General features: G+C 38.3%; 2 protein-coding genes across 3 annotated transcripts in view; both read left to right on the plus strand.

Annotated features, from left to right (window-relative positions):
• Nucleotides 1-3,845, plus strand: part of stxbp5l (syntaxin binding protein 5-like) — a 127,686-nt gene extending 123,841 nt beyond the window's left edge. For both annotated transcript variants that reach the window (XM_041057537.1, XM_041057538.1), the window contains 2 exons: nucleotides 146-366; nucleotides 932-3,845. In XM_041057537.1, coding sequence (XP_040913471.1) covers nucleotides 146-366; nucleotides 932-973 — 263 coding nt within the window. In that variant the 3' untranslated portion in view covers nucleotides 974-3,845. The remainder of the gene's footprint in view (nucleotides 1-145; nucleotides 367-931) is intronic.
• Nucleotides 3,846-4,908: 1,063 nt separating this feature from the next.
• poglut2 (protein O-glucosyltransferase 2) lies at nucleotides 4,909-13,246 on the plus strand. Its single transcript, XM_041057330.1, has 10 exons — nucleotides 4,909-5,388; nucleotides 6,843-7,048; nucleotides 7,181-7,386; nucleotides 8,482-8,559; nucleotides 8,922-9,094; nucleotides 10,207-10,444; nucleotides 10,787-10,996; nucleotides 11,170-11,259; nucleotides 11,550-11,654; nucleotides 13,109-13,246. The coding sequence occupies exons 1-10, from the start codon at nucleotides 5,165-5,167 to the stop codon at nucleotides 13,124-13,126; spliced, it is 1,548 nt and encodes a 515-aa protein (XP_040913264.1). The 5' UTR covers nucleotides 4,909-5,164; the 3' UTR covers nucleotides 13,127-13,246.
• The last annotated feature ends 155 nt before the right edge of the window (nucleotides 13,247-13,401 follow it).

Consider the following 13,401-nt stretch of genomic DNA (forward strand, 5'->3'; position numbering starts at 1 on the left):
GTTCAAATCTTCAAAGGTTTACATTTTTACATTTAGCAAAGGATTACTGTAAAAGTGCCATAACCATAATATTAACCCAGAATGTGTTTTATTTCTCTATCGGCATCGTTTTCTCTCTTTCTTCTTTACCTGATGTTGTCAACAGTTGGTGAGGCAGCAGCCGGGAAGGCATCCCGCAGTCTGGCGCAGCACATCCCTGGACAGGCGGGGATGGAGGGCATGAAGGTGGCAGCTAGCGGAGCTGTGGGTGAGCTGGCTCGGGCTCGCATTGCTCTGGATGAGAGAGGCCAGAGGCTGGGCGAGCTGGAGGAACGGACTGCCCTCATGATGACCAGTGCAGAAACCTTCTCCAAACATGCTCATGAGGTAAAAACAAAAAGGTTACAGTAGTAATTCATAAAAAGTTCAGTAAGGACCGAATGTGTGATAAAAAAAAAAATTTAATTTATAGAATTATTTCATTATTGGTCAATACAATTAAAATGAGGAAATGTTAAACTAAAACTAAATTGAAACTGAAAAATGCATTAATTTTTAACTTTGGTAATAGTACAAAAATACTGTAATAATGTTAAATCAGAAAAAAAATAAGAATTTCAAGTTTGATTATGTTGGAAACAAATATGTAAAATATTCCAAAACAAGCTCAGTTACACTTACATCCAATTCCATTTCCCTATTTTCTTAAACACAATAATACACAATATTAATAAAATGTATGGTGATGTTAGTAATCATTAATTTCCCCATCATCCCCATAAAACACTCATTCATTTACTCTGACATTTACACAGTGATGTTTCAGTTGTATGAAAAGCTAAAGCAGTTTTTTTATGTGCTGTTATTCCATGAAATACACTCCATCAGGAAGTGAAGCTGTGAAAACTTGTTATTCCTCACCATCAACATACATGATTTTGTCTCTTTACAGCTGATGCTAAAGTGCAAGGACAAGAAGTGGTACCAGTTCTAGTAGCAGGATAAAGGGCTGAGGGTGCCCTTGGTCTGCTGAGAGCTTTATGCCGGGACAGGGACTTTCACTCTACAAATGAGAGCAATTAAAAGAGAGACTCAAGAGTGACTTTGTCTTTACGGCTTCTGGACTGGCAAAATGTACGGCACTGTCACATTGTTGAATGACAAGGATGGGCTAGGTCCTTGTCTAGACATGCAGTGATACGGACAGAAAGAGGATGGCGGTATTTGAAGGACTGAAGAAACTGGAACTAGAAATATCTGACAAGTCTTTGTGTGTTTGTGTGTTGTGACGACAGATGTACAAATGTGTGTGTGTGTGTGTGTGCGTGCGTGCGTGCGTGCGTGCGTGCGTGCGTGCGTGCGTGTGCGTGCGTGCGTGTGTGTATGTGGTTGGGTTTTCTGGACCTCACTGTGTAGATACTCAACAGTTAAGAAACCAACAAGAAATGCATGAAACAAAAATGGATGACTACTAGAAAATATCCAACTGCCATATTAAAAAGCAGCATGCTACTTTAACAGGAAATACAAAAATGAAAAGTTTTATTTAATGATGTAAGCCAACAACAGAAACTATGAAAAACTTTATATTTTTTGAAATACTGACAAAAAACTATATATAAAAAGGGAAATGTATACCTGCATTGCTATTAAGCCAAAAGTTGTGTTCCTTTTCCTTTTTTCTTTTCTTTTTTGGTTCATTTTTTATTTTTTTTTCTTAGTCTCAGCAAATATTACTTGACACAATATAAATGCACATAGTTAGCTTTCTGTACACACACTTAGAATAATGCTAAAGGTTTCTTCTTACCAACTACTCTGGGCTGCACAGTGCAAACACAAATCGGTAGTATTTACACTTAACTCTGCACCGTCTAAAAACACAAATTTAATTTCACTTTTCGGCTGCTGCTACTTACAAAAGCATTAAATGATGATAACGAATATCTCACTCCCCAACTATAACTGTATGAAAACAGAGAACAGATTGGTATGGGACGTATGCAAAAGGCTGAAAGAGTTAAAAGTGCATTCTGGACACAGTGTGTTTATATCTATAGGATGAACCTATATACTATTCACGTGCCATAAAAAAACAAGATGGGTGATTCCACTTACTGTAAACTAACTAACAAAGAGCTAATGAGTAGTGAGTAGTAATCTTACACTTCCTGTTGATCAGAACAGATGAGAAAAGGTACTTGGAGGTGGCCATAGAGGGCATTTATCAAAGTCAAATAAGTCTGTTTTGTTTTGGGAAAAAAAAATCTATATATGAGGGTGTTTTTATTATTTTTTTGGTTGTCGCTGGTTCACCATTTGAGTCTTTAGCTGCCTTTGTCAGATGTAAAAGTTTAGTGACCCATTAGGATGAGTGTGTAAGAGAGAAAGAGCTCCACAGATGTTAAAGGGGCCTCTTTCTCTGCCGAAACAATCAAAAATGAATGACAGCCTCCCATCTCTCGCCACCTCAGTCTTTTAAAAGTTGTAGTTTGTGCATTTTCAGCGTTAAACCGGAGTGCTCCTCTTCTCATAATCACAAACGAAACTTTTAATGGTTGTCACTGTCTTTGTGGCGGGAACACAAGGAGGAGTTGAAATCACATCTGTTTAAGTGCTTGTGAGTCGTTTATCAGTAAACGTTTCAGGAGAAGTAACAGTATTTTTTCAGTGATGTTCAGATGTTGAGTCAGTGAAGAAACTATGTACATGTGTAAAACATTTGCAACAATTTCAATTGAGGGCAAATATGTTTTTATTTCATTCAATATTGTTCTTGATGACTATGATATCCTCTTGTCGCAGTCTTATATTTGATGGTGAAGGCCTCTCAACCGGCTTCTGTATGTTAAAAACAACAAATGTTTCATGATACATGGTTGTGTATCATATTGTGATTGTGTTGTACATGTCAATGGGTAGCCACGCGACATGGGAAAACAGCATTAACTGAGGAGGATATTTTGTACTTGTGTATTTGTCTGTATTTTGAATTGATCTGAAAAGCTGAACAGAGGATTATTGATATCCATCTCTCACACATCAGGCCTTTATGCACACAAGCATTAACACATGTAACGCATTGTGTCTCGATCATGTTAACGTCACCCCCACATAGAGTACGCACAGCGACTATACTCAAAGCCTAAAAAATAACAGACACTTACACAAGTGAATCTACATTGGTAATCATTTCTGTCTACTTCCTGTCAGGCTTTCTTAGGCTTAAATGGCCTTTGCTTTCACCAAACTCACCTGAAATCCAGGAGCAGAGAAACATGGAATCACACATGATTTGATTGAATGAGTTAAACATGACAAAAAAAACAAAAACAAATTTCTCTTCTATCTCTGTACCGTCAATGAGATTTGTGTTCAGTGCAGTTATGTCAATGGCAGAGAAAACACAAAAAAACAAAAAAAAACTAAACCAAAAGAAAATTTAAAAAAAAAAAATCTGACTTCTACTGACAGGGTGTTTTGTTAGTATGTTTTTGGTTTTTATATTATCTGTACAGTTCAATCTTGGGTGAAAGGTGAAACAAAACAAAAAAAAAGTTAAAAGATAAAGACATTCTTGGGATATTTTTCTCTGTATATGTTGTACCTGTTAATGCTGGTACTGTATCTGGTATTCTGGCTCTGTCTAAATCACTGGAACTCTGTAGTTCTTCACACTGTAGTATCCTGAAAAGGCATTTTTCTGGTTTTCTCAATGATGGCAGCAAAGTTTGTCTTATTTAAATGGATTCTACCACTTTTTGTTCTTCTTGATATTATACTAGTGTAATAGAAATTACTTGACAAAAAACTGAAAATATGTTCATGCAAAAGCAAACTGAAATAAACATTGATTGATGTACACAGTTGAGAGCTCAGTTTCACTGGTCCCTAACCAGAATCATCAGCTCCTGTAATTTTGCCTGTATAAAAGTGCGACATGGTGTTTTATGTGTGGGGCATTTTACCTTTTTCCCTTGTTTCAGTACCTCCACGTCAACAACCATTTTTATCAGCAGCTCCCAGAAAGTGAAGCTTTCAAGTGCAGCATGGTTTTATTATTATTATTAGTAGTAGTAGTAGTAGTACTAGTAGTAACTGTCTTTCAATGCAACATACCCGATTTATCATTTCTCCACAACATTATTATTGTGATAATGAATCTCTTTTTGATTCGTCATATATCATTTCAGCATTATACATCCCCCAAAAAGTTATTTTGTATCTTTCAACACAAGAAGCGTTACTGTTTGTAATATAGCTCCTTCAATCTGTGAATTTTATACAGGTGAAAATCACAACAGTTGTAACTTCCTCCACTCGCACTAATACTCAGTGGTGAAATTGAACTATATTTTATATTAACTCTATGCAGTATATTTACAAAAGTACGGTAATTATGTCCAAATTTGAGCTATTTAATCCTACTTAATACTTATACACAGCATTTACCTAATAACTATAGTTACTAGTTACTTTACATATTAAGATTTTACATACAAAACATATTAACTATTCAAATTTGCATTATAATATCACATAACGTAATAACATATGAAAGTTAAAATTAGATGCATCAGAACTAATAAGCACTAATAATCAAATATCAGATATATTAGAATAACTTTACATTAGGGCCTTTTACATTTTTCTTTACTTTCATAATTACTCGAGGTCACAATAAAATGACACTGAATAGACCTATAATAATAAGCCAGATTCACAATCCCATCCCATTCACTCAGCATCTTTAAGCCATCTAGCCTAGAGTTTTAACTTCCGGGTGCCCGTGCAATCAGATTTTTGCTCTGGACTTCCATTGCTCATTGAGCCAATCCACTCCAGAATAGGTGGAGGGGCGGCCAATCGGATCGCTGCATTTAGCGTTCTCCTCCCGCCCCCCTTCATTCAGCAGATGGTTTACTTAACTGTACAAGAATTTGGAAGTAGCTAACAGTAAGCGCTCTGTCACTCTACATGTATTAAAATAACACAATGTCAGCGAGATACAAGCCGCTGGAAATGCAACCGCTGAGTCGTGTTATCCCACATGGAAACGGAACAAACTAACGCTGAAACGTTACCCACAGACTTCTGTTCATCTTGTTGCGATTTGGATCATTTTAAAGCAACAATGGCAAGTTTGGGGTCTGTGAGACCCTTGTAAGAAGACGAGTACCGGCTAATGTTAAAGCAGAGTGGACACTGGACAGTTATGTCTCCTCGACTGTTTTCGTGGTTGCTTCTGTCTTGCTGTCTGGATGTGTTCGGACATGAGCTCTCAGGGGCTCAGGCGGGTTCGGTACTCAGTGCTGCCAAAACTTTGGTTTGGGGACCTGGACTGGAGGCAAACGTTGTACTTCCAGCTCGGTTTTTCTACATACAGGCGGTGGACAGCTCGGGGGAAAAGTGAGTAACTTAGGCCTGCTGCGATGTCTTTGTTACAGCCACAGTGTTTTCCTCTCTCACTCTCACCAACCTGTAAAATGTAACTGGCAAACAGTGCTGCTTTCAAGTGCTTCACTCAGAATCCGACTTTCGAGAATATAAGGTGGTATGGATCAATCAGGTCTATTAATTTCATTAAAAATGTGTTTTTATCAACAAATGAATGTACACTAATGTGGCACAGAACCCACTTTTTCTAATGTAATGGCAGATGGGTGACAACATAACCTCTTTCCAGTTTTGATGACACAGGACTATTGTTACTGTATCTCAGTTAACATTTCAAGACTGTGTGATTACAAAGACAGGACAACATAGTAAATCTTTCAACCACGCGTGGTGTAGTATGAAAGCTGAAACGTTAAACTAGTCAATAATGGGAGAGCAGACATGAAAGTCTGCGCCCCAGGCAGAAAGATGTTATTGAACCAATAATGACCCCTTTCAACAAAAAGCTCCCATGGGTCCAATGAAGGTATCCCACTCTATGCATAGTTACTCAGTGGGTGTCACTTTCACACATGCTTAGGGTCTCAAGACAGAGATTAGTTTCTCAGTCCCATTCATGGCCACCATAAAAAACTAGATAATTGTTGTCTGAACAGAGGAGACACAGTAGCAGCATGGCAATATGAAGAAGCCATGAAATTATATCAGCAATGTTTCTTGTGACTAAGAACAGTGTCGCAAGGTATTAGAACAGTAATATGATTTTGATTAGCACACTCAGTCTGAACTCAAACACAAATTGAAGTGCAGATATTTGGCTTTAAAGGTGTTTTAGGGTGTCCAGCACAACAATGTCCCTCAACATGTAGGCAAGGCAACTATATTCTTGACTAGCAAAGTATATATGTAAACACCTTCAAGCTTTATTTCATAGCCAGTGTGCTGGTGTATTGAGCCAGCACAACACAAAATGTGTCATTGTTCTCATACTTTCTGAGTGTTTTGTATACAGTGAGTTAGTGAACCGTATATATGACCTTTTCCCTCAGATACTGTACTCACCCCTACCTTTGATTCCTATTAATTCATCCATGAATTAAATGCTTGTGCTGTTTAAATAATGATCATTGCTATTTTACCTGACCATTTTTGGAGATAAAATAACACATGCAACTTCCAGATTAGGATCAGAATAAATTTGTTATGGTGTTACAAGGCTTAATCAGTATTGGTACTAATGCCAGTTCACAAAAATCTAAAAACATACATACTGTCGGGGGGGGGGGGGGGGCTTCATGAGCCACCTAAATTTGTTGGAGAGCAGTAGCTTATATCTCATGTTAGTCATACAAAAATAAAACAGTGTTACACTTGTGCCTCTGTGTGACTTATGTGCCAGCATGCTATTTTTTCCGGCTTTGTTCTCTCTTGATAGGAGCACTTTGTCCTTAATCTTTCCCTCACAGTTTAACATCATCACCTGGTGAGAACACCTTTGAGGTAAAAATTGTGTCTCCAGTGGAGCAGTTCACCAGGATCTGGGTCCAGGTCCTGGATCGTCAGGATGGGTCATTCCTGGTTCGCTACAGAATGTACGCCACCTACACAGACCTTCACATTCACATTCTGCTCAAGAACAAGCATGTTGCCAAGTCGCCTTTCATTCTCAAAGGTAGAACACAACCCACTGACAAAATGTGTTTTAGGATGAGATTTGTATTTTTCTGAATCTAGTGACTCACAGCACATGTTCAGAGGTGCAAGACAAAGATCTCAGTGATGTTTCTGTGTTTGTCCTCTACAGGCCCGGTCCACCATGAAGGCTGTGACTGTCCTCAGCCCATTGGTTCGGTATGGGAGGCCCACATGCACTGCCCTCAGTTCTTCCCCCAGATAAACCGGGATCTGTCCCTTTATGCTAGTGTGGACCCGGATCGTAATGCTCGGGAGATCCCACAGCGCTTTGGACAGCGGCAAAGCCTGTGTCATTATACCATTAAAAACAACAAGGTATACCTTACCCACAACACCAAAACCATCAAAAATCTGAAGAAATAATCAATAAGATAAGCATTAAATATAAATAAATCACCATGTTAGATATATTAAACATGCAGTTATCTTGCAGCTAATGATGACTATTCACGGGCCTAAGAGCAAGTGATTAAATATTTCTCACTGTAAATACAACTCAAAAAGTGCTGCTGCATCAGGGTTAGGACTGGGGGAGAGGGGTGGCAGTGGCTTGGTGCACAACACCAGGTGAGTGGTGGATATTTTATTGATGTACTGATTCAGCTGTAGCTTAAACTGTCTCCACAATTCTTTGACATCAACACCTAAGTAATTTTGCAAAAAATCCCCAGTTTGTCTTTTAAATACAGTCATAACCAAAGGGCAGTAAAGTAATAAAGGGTAGTATTTCTTTAGGCTGAATAGTAATTAGGGCCATATAATAACGTAAAGTCGGCCAGGAGAGCCTGAAGCTATGTGACACACCTGGAAGAACTGTGTATTAGTCTGGTGTTCAAGGGTACAGTCTTCTCAAAAAACCACTGTGCACGTCAGTCCAGGTTGCTGTAATAGTGATATGTCTAAAGCCCTATTCGCACAGTGCTAGCATTACCTGGGAACATGCAGTAATTTATCAGTTGTCAGTGATTTACAGTCCCATTGTAATTTATACATTGTGTTTTCAGGCAGATTGAATGTCCCCTTACAAAATTAGTTCAGTGAAAACACAAAACTTGTAAACTGTAGATTAACAATTAACAAATTGGAAATCTGTTAATTTTTATAACTGTTTTTTCTACCTATACCTAGTTGTGAATTCAGTCCCGTAATAAAACTACAGTTTATTCTTGACCTTGGGAATACTAGTCTGACAAAACAGCTTTGTCCAAAGCTTTCAGCTAAATCACATGGTCTTCATCAGCAGATAGTTTGCTCAGGTCTTATTCTGATGTAATCTCAGTAGCTGTTATGATTTCATCCATAGCACTGTTAGGTTGTTTCATTGATCCTGCCTTAAAGCTAAATGTGGAAGTTGCTTCCTGAGCGCTCTTGTGATGTTTTTATGATCTTGAGCTTTTTTATTCCCTTTAGGTCTACGTTAAAACCTTCGGAGAACATGTAGGCTTTAGAATCTTTATGGATGCCATCCTCCTGTCACTCACCAGGAAGGTAAGTTCATCCTAAACTACCCGTGTACTACAGAAATATTTTAACATTTTTAATCTGTAACACACCTTATGATAAGTTTTGTTTATCACTTACTTTTAGATGACTAAACATGGACTTGACAGAAATTTAGATTAAATTTTTCTCTTCTATTTTCCATTTATCCTTTCAGTAGGAGGTAGTGATGCTTTATAATGAGGCAAAGTCTTCATTAACGAACAAAATGTTTATACATCAGCAATTAGGAGAAGGCAGCATTGTCTCTTCTATTATGTACTATTATTTTCTTAATAATATTATTTTTTAATGGATAGCACTTTCCTTTTAAAGAACATTCTCCATTTTCCTTCTCTGTGTGTGTCCAGGTGCAGCTCCCTGACATAGAGTTTTTTGTTAACCTGGGTGACTGGCCGTTGGAGAAGAGGAAACCCACTGAGAAGATCCATCCTATCTTTTCTTGGTGTGGCTCTAACAATACCAGAGATATTGTCATGCCCACGTATGACCTGACTGAGTCTGTGCTTGAGACCATGGGAAGGTAAGACTCTGTATCTACAAGATGTTCAGCAATTTTAAATTAAGCTAAAATATTTAGTAACTCTTGTGAAAACCAAACATTACTGATTTTGCACAGGAGTTATCAGTATTGTTCAATAAAAGTCTACAGAGTGTTTGTCGTGTCACTGAGTATTTTATGCAGATCAACATGGACCCCCTCCATCATAACCTGTAAAGTACAGTGAGCCACTGTTGTATTAATAGTCCACAAAAAACATCATCCTCTGGGCACCCTTAAAGGGATACTCCACCAAAAATCCTACCTGAAAGCTTGAAAAGTGGCTCCAAAAATGGAGCTGGCTCCTTCATGGAGCACAGGAACTGCTGTCAGCTTAGATTCATTGCACTTGCAGAGGATTCTAATGGTGACTCAGAGTTATGGCGAGTATAGTCAATTATGTTGAGAGGTTTCCTTGGACGTTTTGATACATTTTGACAAGTCTTTTTTTTTTCTTAGTATGTTTGGTAAATGCATTTTTGTTTGGGACAATCTAGTACAAATATCCATTTAGTTTAATTTGTCAGCTGAAATTACAAATTAAAAATAAACAAACTCCTTTAGTCCTTTAGTTACAAGGTTTTTTGTCACTGTCATAAAGACATTTCAAAATGTGCCCAGCTCTCCTTAGCAGATGACAGTGGGGACAAGCAGGCCAATGTACAGCCTGTACCCTGACACTGTCACAGTGCAGACAGAGTAATGGAACTGAAATAAACCTGTGTCAGGATACTCATTATTTTCTCACCATTCCTCTCAGCTTGTATAAAGATATACCTCATGAATTTTTATGAGGTGTGAGATGGCTGATTTATGTATGACAACAAGAAGATTTTTGCCAGCAAATATTTTATTTTAAACCTAGACTGAGCCAGCATTCAGCCCTGCAGAAACTCTCCCACCTTGTAATGAGTGATACTTACACACCAGGTGTATCTCAGTGTGTCTATGTCTGATTCATAATCTCTGATTCTTGTCAGATGCTATTATCTATCTATGTGAGGACATAACTTTGAAGTAACTGTTGCTGAGATTGATAACTTTGAAAGCGGCACCAGATTTGACATTCATCATTGTGTCTGTCCAATAAACAGAGTAAGCCTGGACATGATGTCCATTCAGGCCAATTCAGGGCCACCGTGGCCAGAGAAGAATTCCACAGCCTTCTGGAGGGGGAGGGACAGTCGTCAGGAGCGACTGGAGCTGGTCAAGCTTTCGCGGGCTCACCCCAACATGATAGATGCAGCTTTTACCAACTTCTTCTTCTTCAAACATGACGAGAGCCTCTATGGGCCGCTGGTCAAACACGTCTCTTTCTTTGACTTCTTCAAGGTAAGTGCTCCATTATATCTGATTTCTGATTCACCTTCTCAGATAAATAATTCTTCAGTTATATTATGCAATGTGGGGTCGTACACGCTTCATTAAGGCATATTCGGATAATAACCTCAACTTAAATAATACCATGTAATGGTTAAAATAGTTTAAACCTCTTTAACTATTTGTTTTACAACCACAGGAACTTATTTCCAACAAACACACTCAGATAAGCTAAGTGGACCCAGTCTGCACAAAAACGCAGAAGGCTGAAGTAAACTAGTGTAAAGGAGGAAAGTGTCTAACAGGCTTTCTCTGGACAATGATGGACCAAATCTGTTCTGTGTCCACCACCAGTACAAGTACCAAATAAACATTGATGGCACCGTGGCAGCGTATCGACTTCCTTACCTGTTGTCAGGAGGCAGTTTGGTCTTAAAGCAGGACTCTGGCTACTATGAGCATTTCTACAATGAGCTCCGACCGTGGGAGCACTACATCCCAATAAGGGCGGACCTGGGAGATCTGCTGGAAAAGATCCAGTGGGCACGTGACCATGATGAAGAGGTGATGATGATGATGGACACTGTGCATTACATTTAGCTGCACATGCCATGATATATGGTATAATTCTATTCAGTGGATCCTTATTGGAATAAACATAAATAACTTTGTTATATTTCTGTCGGTGTGGAGTAAATTTTCTTGTCTGTGTTGCTGTGATTCTTTTTGTCTTTCAGGCAAAGAAGATTGCTCTAGCGGGTCAACAGTTTGCCCGCAATCATCTTATGGGAGACAGCATATTTTGTTACTACTACAAACTTTTCCAGGTAACATTTGTGCAGTTGCAGAGTTAGTATCATTTGATAAATTGAAAAAGTCAAGTTATTACAAAAAACAGTGCCATAAGAAAATAATTCCCCCGACTCCCCCATCATACAATCATACAGGGCTCAAAGTATATTGCATTGGTACTGTGTTACAGTATTGATGTTATTCTGGATAAAATGGTTTCACATACCGGTAATTCAGAAATGTGTTTTAATAGCATAGTTGTTATCAGGCTATGCTACACCTGCCTGTCATATTTCTCTCTGTAAGCTTAATGTTGTCCTTGTAGGAGTATGCCAAACTCCAGGTCACAGAACCTACAGTTCGTAAGGGCATGAAGCTTGTAGAGCAGCCCACTGATGACCTGTTTCCCTGTTCCTGCCACAGGACGAGGGTAAGACACACCAATTAGTTTCCTTTTCATCAAAGTGACTTTGGTACTGTTTCACCTCACCTCAGCTAGAAGCCAGTAACCAATAATACCTATACAGTTGAGGCCCACATACAGCGATGGACTGCTGCCTTGTCTCACACTAAATATCATTTTATATCAGGGCTGGAGAGAATATTCCAACATGCTAAAGAATAGCCACCAAAACTGTTTGTGACATATATAGTACAACTTCAGTTTTATTGCTGTTCTAAATATTTACTCCACATTATTAACCAGCCAATGTAAACAGCACAGTTTTTGGCTAGTGTTGAGTATATCAGCAAATAATCCACTAAGAGGTGTCTGTTCAATTTTTCCTAATAAACACGCACGTTTTTGTGGGCTATTCCTGCTTTAAGTTACTGTAGTTGGCTGCCCGAGGAAGATGTAGAACTCAAAGGCAGGATGCAATTGTGAATCTGGAACTTACTTAATTTTAACAGGAGTTCTCAGCTTTATTTTCAGTTCTCAGTTTATTTTGCCAGACAGTTCTCAGCTCTATGAAAAATTACATCATGTGTAAGTTTTCCTTTCCAGGAACAGTATGTCTGTACAGTATAACCTGCTCTCAGTGGTGTGGTAAAAATAGCAGAAGCCTGTGAACACAAGAGCCAGAGCTGCACAGTTCTCACTGACCTTCTAAAGCTCCATATCACATATATGAGCCCCATAACCAGTTAGTGAATGAGATATAGAGGTTTATGTGTAGAAGATAGTGCCTGTTATGTAATAAGCCTTTTTCACAGCCAACATTCTAACCCTAACCCCCTAAAAAAAACAGTTTTTACTAATAACATTAACTGTGGCTCTGTTCTGTTCAAGTGCCCCAGTAAGCCGTGACAGTGTGACAGAGAGCCAGCATGCACACTACCAGGATCTTGAATCTGAAGCAGATAAAATGCAAGAGAGATATTATTAATTTTATTATTTACACTTGTGCTCTCCGTACTGGTCTTAACATTTAAACTTTGCTACCACAATCTAAGAAATAGCTTTACACTCCACAGAGTGTGTCTCCCTCTGGTGTGTATATGGTGTCATGGCACCTAAAGGACCTGTTCTTAAAATAATGCAAGTTGAACATAAAAATGGCACTAATGTTATATTTATACACACGGGTGTTTTTGATTAATCCATACAATTAGACGTCTAATACAATTAGACGTCACTTTAAAGTTTAGACCAAACTGCTGTATAAAGTATACTGTTTCCCATTACTGCAGAATGGGATTTTATAAATTCTATTGCAGTGGAGTCCAGAAGTCTGGGACCACTTTTCCATTCACTCTAATGGGAAATAATGGGAAAGTGGAATGCTAAAATAACACCTAACCAATAACTTATTTTGAAAGATGGCAGATTTTCCAGTTCCAACACTCCTGATTCTAACATCAGTCTTTTTATTTGTTTTTCAGGCTAAAGATGAACTTTGATCGACCTGCCACCCAGTTACAGATCAGTCCTTTATATCTGATATATTGCCAAATAATTTGTCCAGGTGTTGATTAACTGTATGACTATGATATGAATATCACCTTATCTCATTTTTGAAATAAATATATTTGTTTTTGTACATTGAAAGTGATTGCTTTTTTTCTACTATAATATTATGCACTTACACATACACTCAGACCTATGTGGTGAAAGCATATATACGCATATATAAAAGCCTAAATGTATATTCACTGGAGATATTTAATCTGGAATT

Source organism: Toxotes jaculatrix, chromosome 15, assembly GCF_017976425.1.
Source record: "Toxotes jaculatrix isolate fToxJac2 chromosome 15, fToxJac2.pri, whole genome shotgun sequence".
Taxonomy (NCBI): domain Eukaryota; kingdom Metazoa; phylum Chordata; class Actinopteri; family Toxotidae; genus Toxotes; species Toxotes jaculatrix.

What these genes read in the sequence shown, in the direction of transcription:
- poglut2 (XM_041057330.1), top strand. Translation starts at nt 5,165, where the DNA reads ATGTTAAAGCAGAGTGGACACTGGACAGTTATGTCTCCTCGACTGTTT. An exon ending in GTGGACAGCTCGGGGGAAAA is followed by an intron (nt 5,389 to 6,842) that starts GTGAGTAACTTA and finishes TTTCCCTCACAG; the next exon opens with TTTAACATCATCACCTGGTG. An exon ending in CACGTGACCATGATGAAGAG is followed by an intron (nt 10,997 to 11,169) that starts GTGATGATGATG and finishes TTTGTCTTTCAG; the next exon opens with GCAAAGAAGATTGCTCTAGC.